This window comes from Erythrolamprus reginae, chromosome 2 (assembly GCF_031021105.1).
Source record: "Erythrolamprus reginae isolate rEryReg1 chromosome 2, rEryReg1.hap1, whole genome shotgun sequence".
Taxonomy (NCBI): domain Eukaryota; kingdom Metazoa; phylum Chordata; class Lepidosauria; order Squamata; family Dipsadidae; genus Erythrolamprus; species Erythrolamprus reginae.
In genome coordinates, this window is record NC_091951.1 from 18197156 (window position 1) to 18224374 (window position 27219).

The following is a 27219-nucleotide window of genomic DNA, read 5'->3' on the forward strand; positions in this document are numbered from 1 at the left end:
CCCCTAAAACAATTTCTCCCACTCCTTTTATTAATTTTATTAATTTTCTCCTCTTTATTCTCTCCCTCTTCTTTTTCCTTTTCATAAATTTTCTTTTTCATGCTCTCTTTTATTTTTTATGAATAGCTAATATTTTTCCTTTCTTTTATTTACTTTGTCCTCCTACTAGATTACTCATTTCTAACTCTTACTTTTTACTTATTTTTTTTTTAAAAAAAGTTTTACACCTGCTCTTTTTGACATTGCATATTTAGAGTTTTAAAAATCACAATAATTCTGTTGGTAATTGTTGGTAATTGAATTATATTTTAAGGGAAATTTAAGGGAAATTGTCAAAAATAGTCTGACAGATTTGGAATTTATAGGAATTCTTCTCCTTTTACTACATACAATTGGAAATTAACTTAAACCAATTTAAATTTAAATTTTAAAGAGTGGATTCAAATTAGACAATGTCAAATACTTCAACCTTTGTCAAAACGGTCAAAAAACAAACTACAGCAACAATTCCCTCTCCACAAGGGTCACCGCACCCTTCTCCGTCGCACCAGGTGTTAACCATGTCTACAAAGGACAAAGACAAAGAAAAAACAATGCAGTCTGATTTTGCAACACTACAAGAAACTTTGAATACTTTGAAGGACTTTATGTTTAAATCTCAAGAGGAAGCCACCCAACAAAGAGAGGCCATAAAAGAGGATGCAACACAGCAAAGAGAAGCTATAAAAGCAGACCTGGCGGAATTTAAAATGGAGATGGCCCAACTGAAAGTTGATATGGGTGAGATGAAAGACCAGATAAAGGAGATTCAACAAACATTACAAGAAAGTGATGACCGAGTCAAAAAAGTCGAAGAGAAATCTGACAAAAATGAAAAAAGAATGGACTACCTTGAAGGGAGAGCTGATGCAAGATACAGAAGATATGATGAATCAATCACTCAGTTGGAGATGCAACGAGCTTCGTATGGACTTCGATTTCAGAATATAAAAGAGGAAAAAGATGAAGATTTAAAAATGACTATGGCTGAAACTATTGGAGGAATACTCCAAGAGGATCCCACAGCGCTACTGAAAGAAATCGATGAAGTATACAGAATCTCAAACAGCTACATCCGTCGTCATAACCTCCCAAGAGAGATACACATTAAATTCACAAGAAAAGCTCTGCGAGATGACATACTTCACTGGTCAAGAAATGCCAAACTCCAACATCAAGGAGCTGAAATAAAAATACTAAAACAAGTTCCAAAAAGTGTCAGAGAAAGCAGAAGAGACTACCACTTTCTAACCCGAATTCTGATCAAAGAAAATATAACCTACCGCTGGCTTATCCCACAAGGCCTTTCTCTGACATGGCGCTCTACAAGATACAAATTGGAAAATGTAGAACAAGCTATGTACTTTTTTGAAAACAGTGGCATCAGCCGCCTGGACCATGCAAACCAGCAACAAGTGGTTGAACAACAGCTAGTTCAACAACAACCAGGGGAAAAACTAACAACTCAGCAAGAAGAAGATCTGGGGGCCACTGCTCAGGTAATAGAGCAGGACCAAGGTGCCAGAAGAGTTCAACCTCAGCGAGAAACCAAAAAACCTATTAAATGACAACAAGCAAAGATTTAAAAATCTTTTCTGTAAACGTCAATGGACTTAATGAACCAAGGAAAAGGAAACAAATCTTTTCTAAAATTAGAAATCAAAATGCTCAAATTACAATATTACAAGAAGTGCATATTAAAAAAAATAACCAAAAATTACTGCTGAATCCAAAAATTGGAAAAATGTATGCTGCATTAGCAGATAAAAAAAAAAGAGGTGTAGTGATGTATGTTGAGAACTCTATAAATTCCAAACAAATATTTAAGGATAATGAGGGTAGAATATTGATTGTACAAGTTGATATTGAACCTAGACCTTTAGCTGTTGTTTCTATTTATGCCCCTAATGAAGATCAAATGACATTTTATAAAAATTTGCATCAAACAATAATAGACCTAGCTATTGAAAATGTATTAATAATAGGTGATTTTAATGCTATCGCGAATAGACAATTAGACCACTCGGGGGGGGGGGAGGTAACAATAAAAGGAAAAGAAACAAAAAGACAAGAAGGAATTTGCTACCTAGTACTTTTCAAAAAATGAAAGGGGAATTATTGTTAAATGATATTTGGAGGGAAAGATACCCCCATAAGAGACAATATACTTTTTACTCTAACCCCCACAAAATATGGACAAGAATAGACATGGTATGGGCACCAAAAACGGTTGCAGAACAAATAAGAGATGTAGAGATAGATGCTAATACGTGGGCCGATCACAATCCAATAGTGGTTTCTATGAGAATGAATAACAAACAGAATAATTGGCGGATGAATAGAAATATATTGAATGATAAGAAATATAAGGATTGGATCGAAAAGGAATTAAAAATATTTTTTGAAATCAACAAAACTTCAGAAACTACACCACAGAACTTATGGGATACAGCTAAAGCTTATATAAGAGGATTAACAATATCTTATATTGCAAAATATAACAAGGAAAATAAATTAAAGTACACACAATTAATAAATGAATTGAAACAATTAGAATTCTTATCACAGCAACACATTAAGAACAGAGACTTAAAAACAGAAATAAATGTAATTAAACATAAAATTAGAATTATAGAACAAAACCAAATAACTGAAAAAATTAAAAGAGCAAAGCAACACTATTTTGAACATGCAAATAAACCAGGCAGATGGTTAGCATATAAACTTAGAAAACAGCGCCAATCAAAATTAATTAAAAAACTAGAAGACAAAATGGTATAATAAAATATGATACAGAAGGAAAGGCAGACATTGTGTATAATTTTTATAAAGATCTATATGCCAAAGATAATGTTAGTGAAGATGAAGTCTTTAACTATTTACAAGCTTCAAAATTACCACAAATAACAGAAGACCAACAGGCCACCATGGATGGACCAATAACAATGGAAGAACTCCTAACAACAATTAAAAAACAGAAAAGCAACAAGGCCACAGGCCCAGACGCCATACCGGCAGAATGGTACAAGATAGAAAATGAAACAATAAGAAGCCACATGTTAGAAACCTTCAATCTATGTAGACTTGAGGGTAAAATTCCCAAATCTTGGTCAGAATCACTGACAACTTTAATACACAAACAGGGCACAGACCCAGAAAAAATTAAAAACTATAGGCCCATATCATTATTAAATGTAGACTATAAGATATTTATCGCCATTTATGCAGACAGACTCAAAAGAGTTATAAATGGAATAATACACCAAGACCAAAATGGGTTTCTACCAGGGAGACAAATTAAAAACAATCTTAGAACAGTAATAAATACATTAGAGTATTATGAACAATATCCAGGTAAGACAGCATCTTTAACGTTTCTAGACGCTCAAAAGGCCTTTGATAACGTCAATTGGATATTCATAAAAATGCAATTAAATAAAATGAGATTTGGCCCAAAATTTGTTAACTTAATAGATACTATATATTCAAAACAAACAACTAACATAATATTGAACAACAATCTGCCTCACATCTCTCAGTGACCAATTAGATCCCACAGAGTTGGCCTCCTCCGGGTCCCGTCAGCCATGCAATGCTAATTGGTGGGACCACAGGGAACAGCCTTCTCTGTGGTAGCTCCAGTCCTCTGGATTCAACTCCCCCCCAGAGATTGGCATTGCTCTCACCCTTCTGGCCTTCCAAAATAACATTAAAAACATGGCTTTGCCGGCAGGCCTGGGACCACTGAAGAATAACAATATTCTCCAGCCAGTAGTAAATGATTGATGAATAGTGTCGGCCAGTCGGGAGACACAAAAGGAGCTGGGGAATCCCACGAAGAGTTTCCGGGGGCGGAGCTTTGACATCACGTGTACCGGCAGGTTGCTAAGGACGCCAAGGTGATCACTGCTGCACCATGAAGCAACTTCTGGAGGGAGGGTCTCTCCCAGAGGCCCAGCACATGGTCCTGAAGAGGCGTCTCTCCTGTGTGGGGTCTGGAGGGGGGGCTCTTTCGCTTTGGGCTCTTGGTGGGGCGGGAGAAGGTTTCATCTCTCCAGGAGCCACTGCTTGAACAGGGACTTGTGAATTTAAGCAGGGCAGCAAATGCAGGGGAACAGGGGCCTTCAAAGAGGGGTTTCCAGCCTTTCAGCCACTCTCTGCCCCCCCACCACTTTGCACCCCCATCCATCCTTCCATCCTGCACTGCTCCGTCAGAACTGGGGAAGCTTCTGGGATGAGAAGGGAAACGTTTTCATGGGGAAAACAACCAAGAACATCCAGTTTCCCATTGGAAAACATCTTAGGGACAACCATAACCCTGGAAGATGGAGGCTCTCCATAGAGATCCCTGCCTCCACTTTCCCCTTTTGATATCTCACCAGACCCAGCCTGGACTCAAAAGAACTTAAGGGGGCATTTAGTCCACCCTTCCAGGCAAGAAGTCCCTCCCCCAGACTCTGCTTCAGGGAATCTATTTAGGGGGACAAAAAAAAAGGCCTTTAAAGAAATTGAGGGGGGATGGAGATTGGTGAGGTTTTAGGGTATCCAGGGAAGGAGGGAGTCAAATGAGGCCAGGATTATGGGTGTAGGTATCCTTATTGTGACCCCCTCCACAGATCCCCACTCCAAAGTATAGAGAAGCATGGATATGACTTTCCTTGCAGCCCAGAGAGTTCATGGGGGTCTCTTACCTTCTATCATATTTCCTACTATTTTTGGGAGGCGAGGCAAAGAGACCCCACTGGGATTCAACGTTCCCTCCAAGAGCATCAGAGGGACTGCTGAACCAATTGAGCATCTGCCTGCCTTTTTCCACTCGGGGAAGGTGGAGGAGGTCCCTCAGGAAGCCCCACCCCTTGCCCTCATTGCCCTCCCCACACAGACCCCAGGTTGGATCCCACTGGAACAGTTCCCCATCTGTCCTCTAGGGGGAAACTTGTGGTAGCCTCTTTGGACAAGTTTCCTGCCCCTCCTCTGAGAAGCATGGATCCCTCCTATAGTAGCTACTGGGAAGCATGGGCCCTGGCTTCCCTGATGACCTTCCTCCTCCTTTGCGAAGCCCATTTCCTGATCCAGGGGAGGTCCAAATGCCACTTCCTCAACTCACATCGACTGCTCAGTCTGGCACAATCTGGCTGCCATCTTGTCTGTTTTGAGCACCCAAACCATCACCTGAAAAAGGCCATCTTGATTATTTTAAACAATACTTTTATTAAGGATTATATGCACAGAAAGAAAGTTAGTACAAATATTTTTGTGTGAAAATATGAAAGACAATGAACAAAGGAGGAAAAAAATCCTTCCCAAAATATAATAGGAAAAAGAAAACTCTCCCTCTTCATCCTCACCCAGAAAACTCAAAAACAAAACTTTTATCGATAAACCATCAGATTCATTCCATCCTTCGCCCCATTTTTTCCTAGGTTTTTCGTTCTTTCATCAACACAGTATAGTTAAAATTAAGAAAAATATTAGGTTTCCTGACTTACGACTGAAGGAACTTTAGACCAGGAATCCATTCCAAGTTCTGGTCATAAGTCAAGGACTTCTTGTACTCTACAAAATATTATATCTACTCCCCAGACACTTATAACCCTTTTGTGTAATCACTGCAATAAATTTATAATGTGGTTTTGGGAGCAAAATATTATCACTCCCAACATTTACACCCTTTTGCCCCATTGTGTACATTGTCTATTTTCTGAGGTTCTTTTGTTACAGTAGGAAAAACATTTTACTCACACCAAATAATTGTAGGATTTCCCTTCTGTCACTGTGTGAAGCTCCTGGTAAACATTAAGATATAGCTGCCATAGCATATTAGGATAGGATTACACTATATCTGGACTTCTAAAGTAAATGCCTTATACTCTCCAATTCCATAAGCCAGGACAGTTCTGTACGTAGGTCACATAAGTGAGTCTGCATTTCTGGTGAAATCTGCTTAAGGAAGTGACTGGCCACAAAATGATTCAGAACTCTCCTCAGATAACAAGAATGTGTCAACAGGAAAAGAACTGTGTGATCAAAAGACGCAATTTACATTGCCTGGGGTAAACTGTGATAAAAGACCTTGCTTTGTGGTAAACAGGAGATAGCTGTGTTAAACAACAAAAGGTCCCAGGAAATTGGCCATGAGAGACATTTGCTTAGTAGAAACTAGTTACGTGCCATATGGAGATGGGAAAGACTCTGAACTTGTGTCATCTTTTAGAGTTACATTATTGGATGTTTGTATATCATTTGACATGTATGTGTAATCATTCCCATTTGCATATTCCCCCAATAAAAGGAGGTGCACAGCTGAATACTGTGTCATTTCACCCAGAGAGAGATGTGTCCAAGTCTTCTTTCTAAGATTTGCGTTCGTGAGTGATCCCCCCATGGCTGGGTTGCTCTAAGTCCCTCTGAAGACATCGTTCCCCTCAGGGACTTTGCAGCACCCTCAAGTTGTGGAGAATGTGGGCAATTTCATCCTGTTACCTCGATGTGACGAAGCCTTCGTCACGTGCCTGAGACCCCCATTGCTTACCTGCGCACTTGTCATCCATCGGTAGGAGCGAGCGATTTTTTCTAAGTATGGGGGCAAATTTGTCCAAGGAGCAGGTCGCTCATGTAAAGGAACTTGGACAAATTCTCAGAGATTTTAAAACTCAATTAACAAAAAACTTTCTTTTCCCTACTAAACGCGAGTTACGCCAACTCTTAACTTATATTTGGAAACATTGTCCCTCTTATCCTCCTCATGGCTCGATAAAGCCTGCCATTTGGATTAAGATAGGTGCTTATCTTCAACAGGAGCCTCGTGCTCCTGCATCAATTCTTTTAACTTGGAAGGCTGTTCTTGCTGACCTTCGTTTTCACAATTCTGATTCTCTCTCTCCCTCTGACTTTTCTACCACCCGTTCCGCCGAATCTTTGGCACCACCCCCGTCTTATCCCCTCTCCCTCACTGATCCCTACCCTCCTCAACTTATGCCCCCCCTGACCCCATGCCTATGCCCTCTCAGGATTTTCCTGCTCCCATACCTACACCCTCTCAGAATATTTCCACTCCCGCTTCTGCTTATTTTACCTCCCCTCTTTGCTCAGATCTTTCTTCCAGCAGCGCGGTTGCACAGGGGCTTGCCTCCACCCTCACTGACCCATCTCTTTCTCCAGAGGATCTTGAGACCATTTCCCAATTTCCTGTTGATTTTGGGGGAAATGCCCCGAATAATAGGGCTATCTCCTATACGGTTTTGTGGAACTTGAAAGAATCTATCACTGAATATGGCCTTAGCTCTTATTATTATCAGACTGTTTTTAAAAATCTTACCTCAACCTATAACCTTCTTCCCACTGATTGGAAGATGATTGCAGAGGCATGTCTGACATCTACTCAATTTGTGATCTGGAAATCTCTCTATTAATTGATTTGAAAGATGCTTTCTTTTCTATTCCGTTGCAACCCCAAGATCGTTTACTGTTTGCTTTCACTCTCCCTGTTTTCAATAATAGCTGTCCTACTTCTCCCTATCAGTGGAAAGTTTTGCCTCAAGGAATGTTAAACAGCCCTACTATGTGTCAATATGTGGTGCATTTACTGTTGGAGCCCTTCCGCCGCTCCCATGAAAACGTTCTTTTGTATCACTACATGGATGGTATTTTGCTTGCTGCTGATATGCCTCACCCATCGTTTCAACAGATTCTGCTCCTTCTCATTGAACATTTAATCACTAATGGTATGACCATAGCTACCGAGAAAGTCCAACAAGCGGAACCCTTTTACTATCTAGATCATAAACTTTCTTAGTCTCGTTCTTCCCCTGTTAGTCCCTCCTTGTCTTTACCCTCCCCTACCACCCTAGTACAGCTCCAACAGTATTTGGGATCGCTGAATTGGGCTCGCCCTTACATGGGATTCACAACCTCTCAGCTGACCCCCCTTTTTTCTGCCCTGGCGGGGGCTTCCTCCCCCTCACATCTTATTCACCTCACCCCTGAGCAATTGGACACGCTGGCTGAGGTCAATCGTGCACTGCGTATTAAGTGGGTGGATAGGTGCCAGGAGAACACCCCCCTCTCTCTTCTTTTGCGTAACACTCCTTCTATTCCTACTGCTTGTATTATACAAGTACTGCCCTCTTCAGTCTTGATCAATGAATGGATTCATCTTCTGCATACACCCCCCCCGGAAAACTATTTCCTCTCGCTTTTCATTATACTCTCTTTTAATTGTTCGCGGCCACTGCCGCTGCTTAACGCTCATAGGTTTTGAGCCGGTTTCACTTTTTGTCCCCCTTCCCCTTCCCATGTGGGAATCTTTATTTTCTCAAAGTAGGGACCTCCAGATGGCCCTTGTGGACTGGCCTGGTCAGGTCTTATATCATCTACCTGTGGACACTCGCATTCAATTGATTCAGTTGGTCCCCGTCCTCTTTAACACTTGTATGCAAGACCAACCTATCCCGCAGGCATTAACTGTTTTCACTGACGGGACAAAAACCAGGGGAGCCTGTGTTTTTCAAAGGAACGGGCAATGGGTTATACATCACACCCCGGCCCAATCCTCTGCTCAATGTGCAGAATTAGCCGCTTCCATTTTGGCCTTTCAGAAACTAACTGATACACCTTTTAATTTAATTGTAGACTTCTTGTATGTTTCCCAGATTATTCTTAATATTTTTGACACCTATTTGTCCCTGGCTTTCGAGAGCTCCTTAATGGTCTTGTTTTTGACTCTCCAGCAGCTTGTTATGGCTAGGACTGCTCCCTTTTTTGTCGCTCACATACGCAGCCATCAGCCCTTTCCTGGAATGTTACCTGAGGGCAACGACGCTGCCGATAAGGCTGCAAGATCACCCGCTGTTTCTTCCTTGTCTTCCCCAACCCCATGGGAGATCCACTCCTACTTTCATCAAAATGCCAAGGCTCTCGCTAAGCAATTTGGCATCTCAAAATCTGAAGCCTCGGCCAATGTTCAACAATTCCCCATATGTAGTCAGCATGCCAACTCCATCCCTATGGGGGTCAACCCACGTAGTCTTGAGGCTTCACAAATTTGGAAGATGGATGTTACGCAATTCCATCCTTTTGCGCCCTGGAAATATTTACATGTTTCCGTTGACACTTATTCAGGTTTTATTATGGCCTCCCCGCAAAGGGGTGAAGCCACCAAACATGTCATCAACCATTATATTCGTACCTTTGCAAATTTGGGACACCCTAAAGAACTTAAAAATGACAATGGCCCCGCTTACACTAGTTCAGCCTACCCTGCTGTTCTGTTCGGGTCGTATGTGACCTGAAGCCAAGTTTGAGTCCCTGTAAAAAATTTTCCCTGCATATCTGAAACTTGAAATTTCATGTAGTTTCATCATTTCAGGGGTTCTCTCTATGAGATTTTTTTTGGGGGGGTGGGGGGCTTAGTTTTTGCTGGGCAAAAAAAGTAACAAATCTTATGTTCCCGGGTCACCCTTACCCGGACCGAAAACTCTTCATTTGCAGTGCTTATGTTTGGTCTTTTTGAAAGCTTTTTTCACTTGGAAAGTAGTCTGAACATTTCTGCACACAATGATATGAAAATTGAAAAGAAAAAAGTAAATCTTATTGGTTTATTTTGCGGATATAATGCACGCCCCCCCCCCGTTTTTGTGAAAAAATTTTCAATTTATGGATAGTTTTGCTTGCAAAATGCATTCTATTTTACTAAAGTTGGTGTGGGATTGGTAGCTTGAACATTTCTGAATATAAGAAAAATATAAAGGAACTGAAAAAAATGATTCTTATTGGTTTTTTAACATCAGAAATAAGGCCTCCCCCCCCCCTGGCTGCTTGCAACCATTTTCACTTTTTATTTTTTTATGCTCCAAATCCGAAATATTCTTTAAAATCTTAGGCATTCATTTACTCAATTTAACAATGCTGATCATCAAAAAATATTTTTGGGGTGGTGGCAAAAAAAAATCATAACTTTGAATCTGTTTCTGTTCGTATGTGACCGGACCAAAAATATTTTTTTAGGTACTTGAATTTGATCTTTTTGAAAACTTTTTCAACTGGAAAACTAGTTTGAACATTTATGAACATAATGATATGAAAATTGAACTGGAAAAATTGAGACTTATATTTTTATTTTGATCAAAAAGCCCCTCCCCCCATCCTTTTTTAATTTCGTGTCAATTTCTATTTTTTAAGGCTACAAATCCCTAAGGAATTTTCCCCCAAAAGGTTTGATATACTAAATTGAACATTTCTGAATATAAGAAAAATATAAATGAACTGAAAAAAATGGTTCTTATTGGTTTATTTTTGCCACAAAAGGGCCACCCACCCTCGGCCTTGCTGTGTGCCATTATTGTCACTGTTTATACATATTTGTCTAGAAATATTTGGAATATCCTTTTGAAAATCAACCACATTGTAGCCAGAGAACTAATTTTATGAAACAAATCCATTTTACTAAAAAAAAGTATGTAAGTTTGAAATTAACAGCATAATTTTTATATAAATTGAAATAATTGAGGCATACTTTATGTGCAAAATAAACCAATATGCATCAATTTTTCCAGTTCAATTTTCATATCATTATGTTCAGAAATGTTCAAGCTACCAATCCCACACCAACTTTAGTAAAATAGAATGTATTTTGCTAGCAAAACTATCCATAAAGTGAAGACTATTTTAAAAAAACGGGGGGGGCGTGCATTTCATCAACAAAATAAACCAATATGCATCAATTTTTCCAGTTCAATTTTCATATCATTATGTTCAGAAATGTTCAAGCTACCAATCCCATACCAACTTTAGTAAAATAGAATGCATTTTGCAAGCAAAACTATCCATAAATTGAAAAAAAATTCACAAAAACAGGGGGGGCGTGCATTATATCCGCAAAATAAACCAATAAGATTTACTTTTTTCATTTCAATTTTCATATCATTGTGTGCAGAAATGTTCAGACTACTTTCCAAGTGAAAAAAGCTTTCAAAAAGACCAAACATAAGCACTGCAAATGAAGAGTTTTCGGTCCGGGTCAGGGTGACCCGGGAACATAAGATTTGTTACTTTTCTTAAACAGAACAGCAGGGTTAAGCAATTTTGTAACATTTGGCGTATCACGCACAAGTTTGGTATTGCCAGGGTCAAGCAGTAATGGAAAGGGTGAACTTGACCGTTAAACGGGCGCTAGAAAAATTGAAAATGGAGAAAATCCCTCTGGGCCTCCCGTCCTTGCAAAACTAATTGAACAGAGTACTTTTTACTCTTAATTTCCTGAACTTAACTGGGTCCTCCACTCCCTCTACTGCCGCCCAGCGACACTTTGCTGCACATGATTCTTTGCCTCCCCGACCCCCCGTTTATTGCAGGATACTTTCGGATCTGACCTGGAGAGGCCCCGCAGATCTCAACACCTGGAGCCGAGGTTACGCCGTAGTACAACTATAGGATCGTGTTTTGTGGGATTCTGGACAGCACGTACGCCCGTTTTTGCCAAAAACTAAAGAAAAGAAGGAATCCATCCCTGACCTCTCTGAGTGCTGTATCTTTAATTGACGATGTCCGCATCAGCTACAGAGCCTGTCTCCATGCCCGCCCAGGAATCCGGACTGCATCAACCTCCAACATATGATGAAGTTTTTCCTGACCCTCCAGAATGCCCCCCTTCTCGAGGATGCCCTGTTTTGCACATTCGCAAATGCCCCTCCCATGTCACTCTTTGGGAGGGCTTAAATGGACCCATGTCATATATGTCATTTTTCTTGCATGCTTTTATTTTTGTGTTGTGTTTTTGTGTTTAATTTTTCTTATTGCCCTAGTTACCTGTTCCCATACTCCTGCTTACACCCGCCCCAGACGTTCTGTGGACCTGCAACACCCGCCCCAGATGTTCTGTGGACCTGCAACAACGGATGGAGTATAATATTTGGCAAATCTCTCCAACTTGTCTACATTTTGTTTGTTGCAAACTGTTGATATGCATATGATTCTTGTGCATTGTCTGATTCCTGTATGTACCCCCATTTCTGTGTTCCTTAATGACTCCTCTTTGTCAATGTTTTTAACTGCCCAGGAACTGCAATATACCTGGTTTTATGAGTGGGGTCCCACGTCATATCGTCTCTTTCCTAGAGCAATGTCATTATATACCCCTCACGTTGCCATAGGAGCAAATGTGACGTGTGCCCATATTGTTAATTGTTCCACCCATCGGTCCCACCCATGCTGCTTGAAAATGCCATCTGCCACGTGGGAGCGCAATTGCTCATCCATACAAAATGTGTCATTTGCCTATGGTCATGTGTTGTTGCCCCCAGGATGGTTTTTTACATGTGGCGATAGGACCTTCAATTATATTCCAGCAAACTTATCTGAAACTGTTTGTATCCTTACCCGCCTAATCCCTGTTTTCTCCTCAAAGGAGGAAGTATTTTTGTCTCAACATTACCGACAATGCAGAGACACTACTCCCTTGGATGACACTTGTGATAGTAACCTCGCCTTACTGAACAAAGCTGATTATACCTCCTTAGCTGTTTCACTTGTAGGGATGCCTGCATTAGCACTGTATAATCAGCGTTTGATAGGAAAGCTTGCCTGTGCCTTGGCAAAAGATATTAATAGAACCTCCATTGCCTTGGCTGCTTTAAATGAAGAACAATCTGACCTAAGACATGCTATACTTGATAATAGAGCTGCCATAGACTTTTTACTGTTACTCCACCATCAGGATTGTCAGGCAGTTAAGAACATGTGTTGTTTCAATCTCACTGATAACTCTGCCACCACAGAAGAACAGATAAAGCAGATGAAGCAATTTGTGGGTAACATAGGTGCAGATATACTACCCAATTGGTGGAATGCTCTATGGTCATGGCTTCCAGATGGCTCTTGGTCAAGGTTAATTCTTATGTATATGATTGGTATTATTTCAGCCGCTATATTAATATGTTGTTTTATCCAATGTATTCCTTCCTTGTTGTCTATGTGTCGCTCTGCCTTTGTTCACAATGTATTGTATGAGTCTGCTCAACCTCTCATGCCCCCCCTGGAACCGTATTATGATGATCCACCAAACACGAAGGAACCTTTCCACTTCCCCAGCAATGAAGAAATAGAAACAGAGCACTGATTTGGGTGCTTGCGTTCAAACAAAAATAAAACAGAGGAGATGTAACCGCCATAGCATGTTAGGATAGGATTACACTATATCTGGACTTCTAACAACAAATGCCTTATACACTCCAATTCCGCTAGCCAGGACATGACTGCACGTAGGTCACATAAAGTGAGTCTGCATTTCTGGTGAAATCTGCTTAAGGAAGTGACTGGCCATAAAACAGTTCAAGCAACTCTCCTCGGATAACAAGAATGTGTCAACAGGAAAAGAACTGTGTGATCAAAAGATGCAATTTACATTGCCTGGGGTAAACAGGACAAAGGATGTGATAAAAGATTTTGCTTTGTGGTAAACAGGAGGTAGCTGTGTTAAACAACAAAAGGTCCCAGGAAATTGGCCATGAGAGACATTTGCTTAGTAGAAACTAGTTACGTGCCATATGGAGATGGGAAGGACTCGGAAGTTGTGTCATGTCTTAGAGTTACGTTATTGATGTTTGTATATCACTTGACATGTAAGACATTCCCATTTGCATATTCCCCCAATAAAAGGAGGTGCACAGCTCAATACTGTGTCATTTCACCCAGAGAGAGATGTGTCCAAGTCTTCTTTCTAGGATTCGCATTCGTGACTAACCCCCCATGGCTGGGGTTGCTCTAAGTCCCTCTGAAAACATCATTCCCCTCATTGACTTTGCAGCACCCTCGCAGAGACAGGTTACAAGCGGTGTACCAAAAGGGTCTGTTCTGGGTCCTATTCTTTTTAATATGTTTGTGAGTGACATAGGGGAAGATTTGGTAGGGAAGGTTTGCCTATTTGCCGATGACTCTAAAATGTGCAATAGGGTTGATATTACTAGGCATCAGTAATATGGCAAATAATTTAGCTTTACTGGATAAGTGGTCAAAGCAATGGAAACTGCAGTTTAATGTTTCCAAATGTAAAATAATGCACTTGGGAAAAGGAATCCTCAATATGAGTATTGTATTGGCAGTTCTGTGCTAGCAAAAACTTCAGAAGAAAAGGATTTAGGGGTAATGATTTCTGACAGTCTCAAAATGGCTGAACAATGCAGTCAGGCGGTAGGGAAAGCAAGTAGAATGCTCAGCTTCATAGCTAGGGGTATAACCAGCAGGAAGAGGGAGGTTGTCATACCATTGTATAGAGCGCTGGTGAGACCACATTTGGAATACTATGTTCTGTTCTGGAGACCTCATCTACAAAAAGATATTGATAAAATTGAACAGGTCCAAAGACGGGCTACAAGAATGGTGGAAGGTCTTAAGCATAAAACTTATCAGGAAAGACTTAATGAACTGAAAGCCTTCCGCCCTCCCCCGGTGGGTCGCCCTCTAGGGAGGCACAGCAGGCCATGACTGCCACATCAGAATGAAATGACAGAGAGAAAGTTTTCTCGGAGGACGACCTTTAATGCATCAAGACCTCTCCTTTTTATAGTATATCACAGTTCTGACATGTGGTACAGAATAACCAATTCGCGAACATCACATACATTAAACCAGCACCATATAAAGCAAACTTCTGTTATGGCTTCTCTATTGATAATTAACCGAAGCTACAATCTTTGCCCTTTTCCTTGCATGTGTTTTTACCGGTGATTATCAAAGGAATGTGCAAGGCATATATTTCTTTATCATGATTCTGCAGGATGCTTGCTCAGCCTGGACTTTGGTGCCTGCCTTTCCATAGAGGAAGAATAAAGGTCTTATTCAGCACATAATTCAGGCCTAGAATATCACTTTCCAGTAATATTTTATTTCCAAATTCCAGTGCCTATAAAACTATGATTACAACATCTCCTCTGTTTTTATTTTTTTAAAGAAGCATAATTATTGAGAGGAAAGGATCCAAAAATATTTTGGCTTCTGCCAAAATGGCAGGTTGTCTGAATTAATTTTGCAGTACCTATGATAATGAAATTTATTTATTTATTTATTTATTTATTACTTAGATTTGTATGCCGCCCCTCTCCGAAGACTCGGGGCGGCTCACAACATGTAGAAACAAATCATAGGTAATCAAACAAGTTTAAAATGTTTAAATATTTAAAAAACCCATATGCTAACAGACACACACACAGACATACCATGCATAAATTAAACGTGCCCAGGGGGAGATGTTTCAGTTCCCCCATGCCTGACGGCAAAGGTGGGTTTTAAGGAGTTTACGGAAGGCAGGAAGAGCAGGGGCAGTCCTAATCTCCGGGGGGAGTTTGTTCCAGAGGGCCGGTGCCGCCACAGAGAAGGCTCTTCCCCTGGGGCCCGCCAACCGACATTGTTTAGTTGACGGGACCCGGAGAAGGCCCACTCTGTGGGACCTAATCGGTCACTGGGATTCGTGCGGCAGGAGGCGGTCTCGGAGATATTCTGGTCCGATGCCATGAAGGGCTTTAAAGGTCATAACCAACACTTTGAATTGTGACCGGAAATTGATCGGCAGCCAATGCAGACTGCGGAGTGATGGTGAAACATGGGCATTCATTTGATGAACATGGGCATTCATTTGATGAACAAATGAAGAATTTAAAAAGCAGAGTCATCTTCTTCCCCTGGCAATTGTGGTGGTACTTTCATTTCTTGTGGATCATCATAATATGGCTCAGGGGGAAATTGAAGGGGTTGTCTTATGCTTTGTACCACATTAATTTTTATACTATCTCTATACATAGTCATCAATGAAGGAATGCATTGAATACAACAACACAAACAAATAAGACAGATAACAATCAAAACAATAGCTATTATCAATTTTCACCATGGTAATATTAAACATGGCAAGTGTCCAATTATTTAATAAATGTAAATCTCTATAATTCATTGCCGCTCCTAGTGAAGGAATAAGGGCTCTGGCAATTTGCATCCATATGTTGCCACCTTCTGTAAGGAGTGGCTGTTCTCTTTTGTTACGCAATCAGCCATGAGGAATAGTGGTATGAACAGAAATTGCTGGTACCATCATGCCAAAAGTACAAGTACTGGTATGATTGACTATAAACTCTCTATAGGCATAGTTACCACAAAGTAGCCAAAGTGAATCCAGTAAAGCAACAGAGGCTTGTGTTTGCTTAGAAAAATTAAAATATGTAACATAACGCTACAAGAAATATCATTTCAATGAGGTATTAAACTAACTAGGAAATGAGTAAACGTCATCAACCCTTGAGGATAAATTTTTACATTGCACTGTATGGTAAAATGTAAACTCACATAACGACCAAATGTCCACCTCAGTCTGATTTGGTGAAGTGGTATTTTGGTGAAAGCATACCCAAGCTAAGTGTTGTATAGAAATATAGACTTTACCGGTTGCTCTACATGACCTATCTAATGCTTTCATTGGGTTGGTCGTCATTAAACAGGAAACCCACTAAGGGAATTCCTATAGGCCCTTGAACAGGCATATGAGAACAAATCCAGAGGGAATAACATGATGACAAACCTAGTGGTAACAGGCAGTAGTGATTACCGCATTAAACTAAGCACATTTGCTGGCTGGATGTTCATTACAAAAGGCAAAAGACAATACATAGTATCATTAGTACAAACAATACAAAATGATAATAAAATTTTTCCATGTCATTGGAGCCATGAGTTCATCCCATATTGAAAGATGATATCCTGGCATCTGTTTGTGCAAAATTTGACATCCTTTTGGTGGAAGGTATCCTGGTGGGTCCTCAGAACAGCAATCATCATAGGTAGGAGGGTGCTCTTGCCTAGTTTCCGGGTCAGGCATAGAGACAGCCTCTGTAGAATCAGTCATCATCATGGACATCTGAAACAGGATCAGGGGCTTCCCCTTTTTTATTAATTTTTTGGGAAATACAGTCTTACATGTCTTCCAGGGACCCAAAGCACACGATCGTCCAATTTTATGGCAGCGTAACCTCGCCCCCAAGTAATGACGTCAGCTGGACCACGCCAAGTCAGATCAGGCAGTTCTCAATAGTAGACTGGTGGTCGAACTAGGGAGGACAAGGGAGCTGAAAAATTACGTTCAACTGCAGACAATTGAATCGTTCCGGAAAGATTCAAAAATTTAAAAGTGAACAAAGAAATGTTAATAATGTCTTGCACCGCCGGGAGGCTGGGGGGACCTTTACCCCTTAATCCAGATTGGTTTGTCAATTTTGAGTTCTTTTGGGCGTCCCAACAATGCAAAAGTCCAAATGCAATGATTAATAACCTGCTTAGTGGCATCACCCTTTTGGGGTGTGGCCATAATAAACCCTGAAAAATTATCAACATGAATATATTTCCAGGGGGCAAATGAAGGATATTGCATTACATCCATTTGCCAAATTTGTGCAGCCTTAAGGCCCTGGGGATTAACCCCCATAGGGATAGAAAACCCCTTGTTTACTACACTCAGGGCATTGTTGTATAATGGCTGTTGCTTCATTTAATGAAATACCAAATTGTTTAATGAGCGCTTTTTTATTTTGATAAAAAAATGCATCATTCTCCCATGGAGTGGGAGCCACAAGGAGATCATTTCCTTCCTGTAATATACCAGCAAATGGCTGGTGGCTGCAAATGTGGCCAACAAAGAAAGAATGTTGTCATTGATGAACTAATAGCAATGTTAACAAAGAAGACTCCACAGAAGGAGAAAGATAGGCTTCAAAAATATTTTGAACTATCTGAGTAACGTACAAACTAATATCAAATTAAAGAACTGATCTTTAAATTGAGTAAAAGCTAATAAATGCAGCAAGCTCAGCAGGCTCAGCACGCTAGGCTGAGGTTTGGGGGGTGGTAGTCAAAACCTTTCATTTCCCCAAGTACAAGCACCCAAAAATTTTTTTTACTGAGTGCATCTGGCAGAGGTTGAGGGGAACAGGGAAATTGCCATTTTACAGGAACCATTTTTATCAAAAATAATCCAGGGTCTGAGGGTAGGTGATACAATACTTGACTTGGCCAATCTGCCAAGGCAAATTGGAGATCTTCTGAGAATTAAAAAAAATTATTTCCATATACTCAAAGGACAAAAAGTTAACAAGTTTCCATGCTAATCAAAAATCTACAACGCTTGCATCCCTTAGTAATCAAAGTGGCAAAAAGCAATGGTTTTTTGAGAAATGGTTTTTGAACCAATTCAACAAGAGCAGCCGATTTTTGTTAAAGGCCACTGATCCACCCACACAGGGCTATCATTTAAAAGAGTGAAAGAAAGAGGAGTAACAGACATGACAAAGAGTAGAAAGATTAGTGTGAAATCAAACGTGTATCAAATTGTGACATCAAATCTCTTCCCCACAAATTTAAATTGAGTGGCAAAATAACAGCTTTGATATGAGCCATTACTTTTAAATCTGGGGAGGTTACTAAAAGCCACTCCCTACTGAATCAGGAATAGCAGTAGCAACAAATAGAGAGAAAGTCTTTAACGATCAATAGAGTATCCACAATACACTCCAGAGCAGTGGAAGACAGATCAAAAGAGTAAATCAAGAAATGTGAGGCCATTGAAATCACAAAAAGAGAAAGGAAAGAGTTTTCGGCCTTTCTAGTGGGGCTGGCTGATTGCTCCATGATTAGTTTCCCCGCATTGTTTCTGCAGTTGCTGGGGAGGGGATTAACAGGACACTGATTAACCCTCCCAAAGCCTTTTTTACAACAAGGGAAAAATGTTCTAAGTTTAATATTAATTAGTCTTGTAGCTACCCCTCCAATCACCTGGGGCAAAGGTACATGTTCCAGTAATACTATGAATGGCTTTGAATGCCCTAGAGAATAACAGCTCTCTAAGAATTTTAACAGGCAAAGCTCTATTCAGGTCTCTAAGAATTTTAACAGGCAAAGGCTATTGTTAAACTGTCCTTGATTAGTTATAACACAAAAAGAGGATTCATCCCCTAAAATATGTCCTATTCTTCTAGCTTGCTCTAACCCTTAGACCATAGCACCTTTATTTCCAATTCTGGTGCTTTTGGAGCAGAAAAAATTACAGGATACATTTTGGAAGTCTCTGCACTTTTTGTGCTGATTCATACGGCAGGGGAGGATCCATGCCCCCCTTTCTTTTACATTATCATGAATTTAAAGACATTCTATAACAATCTTCTATGTGGAGAGTATTTTCAGGGGTGATCGTGGCACCTCATGAAAATAAGCTTCCAATTTTATCCAAATGAAACAATTTAACATGCTTTTTTCCAGATAGGTGAAACAATTTTGATAAATATACTTTAGTAAATGAACTAACTCCTTTCTTGAAGGCAAAAACAAATTTTCCCATTATTTTTCAAAATTAAATAAGGATGACCTGGTTATTTCCCTGAATTCCTTAAAATGCTCTATCTGCACAACTTTAAAAATCCAGATCCTATACTCACTTAAGAGGGTGCCAGCCCTCGGTGCACAGACGTTTTCATCTCCCTTTTTTTCTTTCTTCTCTGTCGATGAGTCAGGACGAACCAGGAAACATGATCTTTACCTAGATCACTCGGGGACACCAAATGAAGGCATGCAGCCCTCCTTCAGTGGGTCGCCTTCTAGGGAGGCACAGCAGGCCATGACTGCCACATCAGAATGAAATGACAGAGAGAAAGTTTTCTCGGAGGACGACCTTTAATGCATCAAGACCTCTCCTTTTTATAGTATATCACATTTCTGACATGTGGTACAGAATAACCAATTTGCGAACATCACATACATTAAACCAGCACCATATAAAGCAAACTTCTCTTATGGCTTCTCTATTGATAATTAACCGAAGCTACAATCTTTGCCCTTTTCCTTGAATGTGTTTTTACCGGTGATTATCAAAGGAATGTGCAAGGCATATATTTCTTTATCATGATTCTGCAGGATGCTTGCTTAGCCTGGACTTTGGTGCCTGCCTTTCCATAGAGGAAGAATAAAGGTCTTATTCAGCACATAATTCAGGCCTAGAATATCACTTTCCAGTAATATTTTATTTCCAAATTCCAGTGCCTATAAACCTGATTACAACAATGAACTCAATCTGTATAGTCTGGAGGACAGAAGGGAAAGGAAGGACATGATCGAAACATTTAAATATGTTAGAGGGTTAAATAAGGTTCAGAAGGGAAGTGTTTTTAATAGGAAAGTGAACACAAGAACAAGGAGACACAATCTGAGGTTAGTTGGGGGAAAGATTAGAAGTAACGTGAGAAAATATTATTCTACTGAAAGAGTAAGAGATGCTTGGAACAAACGTCCAGCAGACGTAGTTGGCAAATCCACAGTAACTGAATTTAAACATTCCTGGGATAAATACATATCCATCCTAAGATAAAATACAGGAAATAGTATAAGGGCAGACTAGATGGACCTTGAGGTCTTTTTCTGCCATCAATCTTCTATGTTTCTATGTGTGTGAATTTGTCTTATCAAGTTAGCCTCACGCCTGGATTTTGGCAGTGGAAAAGACATTGCTTTGGTTTGTGTTTGTGCAGTTTAACAAATGTCTTGTAAATAGACTCTTGCTCTTTTTTAAAGATTTGTGTTTGAGTTTTAATTTGGGGCTAATTACCAATTGGCTGCAGTACAAGACAGAACACAATTGGGAGCTAATTTAGGTGAAACCTTTGCCAAACTTGTCGGAAAGAAATGCCAACAGTAAAACATTTTATATAAATTTTCTTTGTATGCAGTGGAGATTGTTAATTTAAGGTTCCAGTTCCATACTCTCTCCATTTGTCAATATTGATCATATGGCCTGTATTCTGGGCCCATGTTATCATAACTTCCTTCACTCTTTCGTCTTCCATTTTATAATTTAAAATACAGTTATACAATTTTGATATTATTTTCTCATCAGGGCCTAATAAAATTCTGTCTAGCTCTTGATCATTTAAACTGAAAATTACATTGAGCCAAATCTGATTTATATTTATTTTGTATCTGGAAATATGGCCACCAATTGATATTTATGCCAATTAAAGCCAAATTTTCCCTAATGTTTAATTTGTTTTGCTCATAAAGCAATTGTTTATATGTACTTTTTTTTTTAAATCTAAGTTTAATACATTGGGTTAGTTAGTGGCTTCCATCGGAGATATTCATTTTGGAATTTGAGTATAAAATTTCTTCCTAATATCCACCCAATCTTCTATCAGGATTCCTATTACGTGTTGTTTTTTTAAAGTAATTATTAATTTTGTTTTCTTCATTCCAAACGTATTTATGCCATCCCGTTTGTAGTTAATGTTCTTCAATATTTAATATTCTTTCATTTGTCAATTTACTCAGTCTTTTACCCATGTTACTATTGCCGCTTGATGATATATTCTCCAAATAGGTATACCCATTCCTCCTTGCTTTTTTTTTATCCTGAAGAAATTTATATTTTATTCTAATTTTTTTTTTAATCCTTCCATACAAAATTCTGAAATTATCTATCTCACATTTCAGCCTTTCTTCTGGTCGTAAAATGCTCCTTTGCATTCAGATCTGTCCTCAGGATCATAATGTAGCACTTGGGGATGAAAATGCAGCCCAGCAATCCAGCACTGGAGGTCAAGATGGAGAAGACCTGAACTGCCACCATATATTTCCCTTTGGTGCTCAGGTAGGTGGGCACAAAACTCACCCAGACACTGCAGAAGACCAGCATGCTGAAGGTGATCAGCTTGGCTTCATTGAAGGCCCCAGGCAGATTCCTGGCCAGAAAAGCCAATGTGAAGCAGATGGCAGCCAGGAAACCCATGAAACTGAGGGTGATGTAGAACATGATAACAGAGCCTTCATTGCACTGCAGGATGATCTCTCCAGGCTGAGAGTGGAAGTCAGAGTCAGAGAATGGAGGAGAAACTCCCAGCCAGATGGAGCAGATGACAATTTGGGCAGCAGAACAAGAAAGGATGATGGAGATGGGCAGACTCTTCCCCAACCATTTCTTCACTTGGTTTCCTGGTTTTGTAGCCAGGAAAGCCAGAACCACTGTGATTGTTTTGGCCAAGAGAGAAGAAATTGCAACGGAGAACACGATGCTAAACAATGTTTGACGGAGGAGGCAGGTGGCTTTTCTTGGTTGACCAATGAAAAGGAAAGGAGACAAGAAGCAAAGCAGGAGGGAGACCAGGAGGATGTAGGAGAGGTCCCGGTGGTTGGCTTTGACAATGGGAGTTTCTCGGTATTGAATGAATATGATTAAAATAAGGCCTGTGGCAAGGAACATGAACAGGGCAAAAGAGACCAGGATGATTCCCAGATGTTCTTCATATGAAAGGAAGGTTATCCTTTTGGGGACACATTGGACGTGGTCCTCATTTGGATATTTATCATCTGGACACTTGGTGCATTGTTCTGTATCTGAATAAATCAAAAAGCAACATTTCTTTAATATTCTATCATTTTATATTTCATGAAATACTTTCTTGGGATAACAACTGTTACCAGCAGCATTTTCCAAGAAATGTTGCATAAGATCAACATTGAACAGTGAGAGAAAGTAAGAAGAATATCATTTTCTTAAAAATTAGATATTTTTATGGTCTCTGATATTGGAGGAATTCCTAACCTGAGTGCCTTCTTGAAGAAGCTACATAGAAATCTATCTCATTAGAGGTAAAAAATGAATCGATTAATCATTGTAGGCTCATTTCCCGAGTCCTGGCACATGGCACTTCTTAATATACAACAGCAGCAACAACAACAATAGCAACAACAACAGCAGAGTTGGAAGGGACATTGGAGGTCTTCTAATCGAAACCCCTGCTTAGGCAGGAAACCCTACACTACTTCAGACAAATGGTTATGCAACATTTTCTTAAAAACCTGCAGTGTTGGAGCATTCACAACTTCAGGAGGCAAGTTATTCCACTGATTAATTGTTCTAATTGTCAAGAAATTTCTGCTTGGTTCTAAGTTACTTCTCTCCTTGTTTGGTTTTCTCATCCTCAGGTGCTTTGGACAATAATTTGACACCCCCCCCCCTATTTTATGGCAACCCCTGAGATATTGGAACACTGGTATCATGTCACCCCTAATCCTTATTTTCTTTAATCTAGACATACCCAGTTCCTGCAACTGTTCTTCATATGTTTTAGCATCGTGGCAACCAAAGCTGAATGCAGTATTCCAAGTATGGCCTTACTGAGGCCTTATAAAGTGGTACTAACACTTCACATGATCTTGATTCTATCCTTCTGTTAATGCAGCCTAGAACTGTGTTGGCTTTTTTGGCAGCTGCTGCACACTGCTGGCTCATATTTAAATGGTGGCCCACTAGGACTTCAAGGTCCCTCTCACAGTTACTACTGTTGAACAAGGTAACTCATATATTGTATCCATACTGAACTCCAGATGTCTTTTGAAATTTAGTTGGCAGATAGAGGAAGCTAGTTCTGCAAATAATCTGGAATGATAACTAGGAGCAGCAGTTAATATGGATGTGATGAGGTGTACCCAATGGTGGGATTTAGCCAGTTCGAACCACTTCAGGAGAACCAGTTGTTAACTTTCTGACCAGTTTGGTGAACTGGTTGCTGGAAGAAATCATTAGGGCAGAGAACCGATTGTTAAATTATTTCAATCCCACCACTGATCCATACCACCTCATTGTGATAATGCCTTCTCTGTCATTTTCAAGCAAAGGTGTATATATAGGACATTGTAAAAATCCTCCCAGGAAATGATTCCTCAAGTTTTAATTAACATATCTAGACTGGCAATTGTAGACGGACACTTCCAAACTGAAGGGCACAAGAGACATTTTTTCTGGCAGTAGAGAATTGCCCAATCTGCCAAACCCAGTTACAGTGATACCTCGTCATACAAACTTTTCGAGATACAAACCCGGGGTTTAAGATTTTTTTGCCTCTTCTTACAAATTATTTTCACCTTACAAACCCACCACCGCCGCTGGGATGCCCCGCCTCTGGATGTCTGTTGCCAGTGAAGCACCCGTTTTTGCACTGCTGGGATTCCCCTGAGGCTCCCCTCCATGGGAAACCCCACCTCTGGACTTCCATGTTTTTGTGATGCTGCAGGAGAATCCCAGCAGCGCAAAAACAGGGGCTTTGCTGGAAACGGAAGTCCAGAGGTGGGGTTTCCCAGAGAGGGGAGCCTCAGTGAAATTTCAGCATCGCAAAAATACATAGGTCCGGAGGTGGGGTTTCGAGGACTTCCGTGTTTTTCCAATGCTACAATTTTGCTGAGGCTCCCCTTGCTGGGAAACCCCACCTCCGGACTTCTGTTGCCAGCAAAACGCTTGTTTTTGCAATGCTGGGATTCCGCTGCTGGGATTCCCCTGCAGCATCACAAAAACACAGAAGTCTGGAGGTGGGGAATCCCAGCAGCGCAAAAACGGGCGCTTCGGCTGGCAAAAGGGGAGAATTTTGGGCTTGCATGCATTAATCGTTTTTCCATTGATTCCTATGGGGGAAACATTGTTTTGTGTTACAAACTTTTCACCTTAAGAACCTCATCCCGGAACCAATTAAGTTTGTAAGACAAGGTATCAATGTATTTCTTGCCATGTGCTCCCTTCCAAGTATTTCTGCTATTCCTCCATCTAGATTTTTTTTTAAAAAAAAGATGCAGTTTGAAAATAAACAACCCACCCCCACCCCCGAACAATTGAGTTTCGATCTGTCTCTTAACATGCACTTTCATGACAATGTTTTGGATGAAACCACTTCTACAAAGTCCATCCTTATCTTTGGGGTCCCCCACCTTCCTGAGTAGAGATGGTGCCCTCCGGACAAGGAACACAGTCATAACAACATTCAAGCTCTCCTTCTCGCTTTTGCTTGACAAATCCAGGATGACAATTTTCCACACCTTGGGACCGAGGAAGAGGCTGAGCAGAGAAACAAGGAATGCCAAAAGGAAAAATGTTATAAGTGATCATCAATGGGAAATAGATGAACATTAGCAGGATAGTCCCTGAGCTTCATTTGGGTAATTGTGAAATCACAGACTCTCATTCCAAGCAGATTGGAAGAGAAATAATTGCTGGGAGGTTGGTCATTTAGTTCGTCTTTGGCATCTAACATTGAAACAAATGATTTTTCTACTTAAGAAAGTCTGGAGGGATGGAATTGAAACAATTTAAGCCTTACGTGACAACAACTTCAATTCCTCCTCATAACTTTGTTATACAATTTCTCCATTCTTCATATATCTATGATTTTAAATTATGGTGATCTTCAATTAGAATAGAATAGAATAACATAATTGAAAGAGACCTTGGAGGTCTTCTAGTCCAATCCCCTGCTTTGGCTGGAAACCCTACACTACTACACAGGGCCGCCGATAGGCCAGTATTACTGGTAGTGGCGTCACGGGCCTGGCCAAATTGAAAAATGTGGGGGGGGGGGCGGCGGTTGAAGAAGACCGGTAACATCTGCGGTGTGCTGGTGAGTTGGAGTGCTAAGGAAGCTAATTGGATTCAGTTGCAAAATTGTTACAATCAAGACCAGGCAAGAGAACAGATCAGCAAAAATGCCTACTTTTCTCTATTCTGCCTGAAGAGCTTCATAGCTGTTAAAGATGAAGTTTGGATCAGAGCTAATTTGGTATACATTTTGATTATGATGTTAGGTTTTTTTCAAAATTGTTCCCTTCTAAGTTTGAGGAAAAGATTTGTTGCTTTGGAGTTGACATGTTTTTTGGAGCCGTCTCACCATTTTAGATTTAAGAAGCAAACACCATCCTGGATTCGAGAAGCAAGCATTGTGGGGAGTGGGAAGATTTGAATATGCAAAGGAGAAGCTGGGTTGAGCTACTAAGGACTTTTCAAAAAACAAACAACTACATCATATTTTGAGACTTGTGCCGAGAAGATCTGAAGCGGGAGTTTGTTAGTTTACATTTTACATTCTAAATTATGTTAAATGCATACACAGTAATATCTCACCGTATGTTTAATAGATATGATAACATCCTAGGAAAAGAAGAAGAAAGAAGAAAAGAGAAAGAAAAGGTGTTGTTCTTAGAGCCACGGGCATGCTATTTGTTAAGAGACATTATACATTACACATTTAAAAGCTTAAATATATTAAGTTATGGAACTTAATAGCAGGTACATGTATGAGAAAAAATCTTGGATTTTTTGCACATTTGCTTCATAATATGGATTTGATGATACGTGAGGGTATGTTCTTTTTTATAAAGCAATTTTAAAATTTTGCAAACTTTGGAAAATGCTATAAGGAGATAGGTGGAGAGGTTAATGAAAGGAGAGGGAAGGATTTTTTGCTCTTCCCTCCTCTTTCTCTTCTTTTTTCTTGCACCGTGCTTTTCTTTTTCTTGTTTTTTCTTTTCATCCTGTTGTGTCTTTATATTCATAGTTACCTTATCTACTTAGTGCAATTTTCTATTTTCTGTTTATATCTCTTTGTGTTCTTTCTTATTTTTAATTTTTTATATAAAGGAATTAGTAATTAGGTTTGTAATTGGATTAATTGGGCAATATTTGGTTATCCTATTTGTTTTGTTTTTTCCCCCTTTGATTATGCTACCGCAAGATGTTTTCAATTTTTTTAGGGGTATTTTTTAATAGGCGCTAATTATCTGTAAAGGGTTGACTTTTTTTTACAACTATGGTGGAGTTTACGTATAGTTTTAAACATTATTGTGTATAATTTATCTTCTGGTTACCTGTTATTTATTGGTATTATTGTGAAAACAAATATTTTTCTAGTGTGATGCAGGAGTATTTTGTCTTTATCCTTTGTTTAAGTTTAAGTTTAAGTTTAATCAGATTTGTATGCCGCCCCTCTCCGCAGACTCGGGGCGGCTCACAGCAATAGCAATACAATGTAAGACAAATCCAATATTTAAATTAATTTAAAAAACACCACAAGTTAAAACCAATCATACACACTAGCGTACCATGCATAAATTTTATAAGCCTAAGGGGAAGGAACATGTCAATTCCCCCATGCCTGACGACAGAGGTGGGTTTTAAGGAGCTTACGAAAGGCTAGGAGGGTGGGGGCAACTCTGATATCTGGGGGGAGTTGGTTCCAAAGGGTCGGGGCCGCCACAGAGAAGGCTCTTCCCCTGGGTCCCGCCAAATGACATTGTTTAGTTGACGGGACCCGGAGAAGACCCACTCTTTGGGACCTAACTGGTCGC

At 40.0% G+C, this 27219-nt stretch overlaps 1 protein-coding gene across 1 annotated transcript in view; it reads right to left on the reverse strand.

Moving 5' to 3' along the window:
* Nucleotides 1-24790: 24790 nt before the first annotated feature.
* LOC139159217 (vomeronasal type-2 receptor 26-like) overlaps nucleotides 24791-27219 on the reverse strand; it is a 40742-nt gene continuing 38313 nt past the window's right edge. Inside the window, exon 6 of the mRNA XM_070736565.1 lies at nucleotides 24791-24937. Coding sequence (XP_070592666.1) covers nucleotides 24791-24937 — 147 coding nt within the window. The remainder of the gene's footprint in view (nucleotides 24938-27219) is intronic.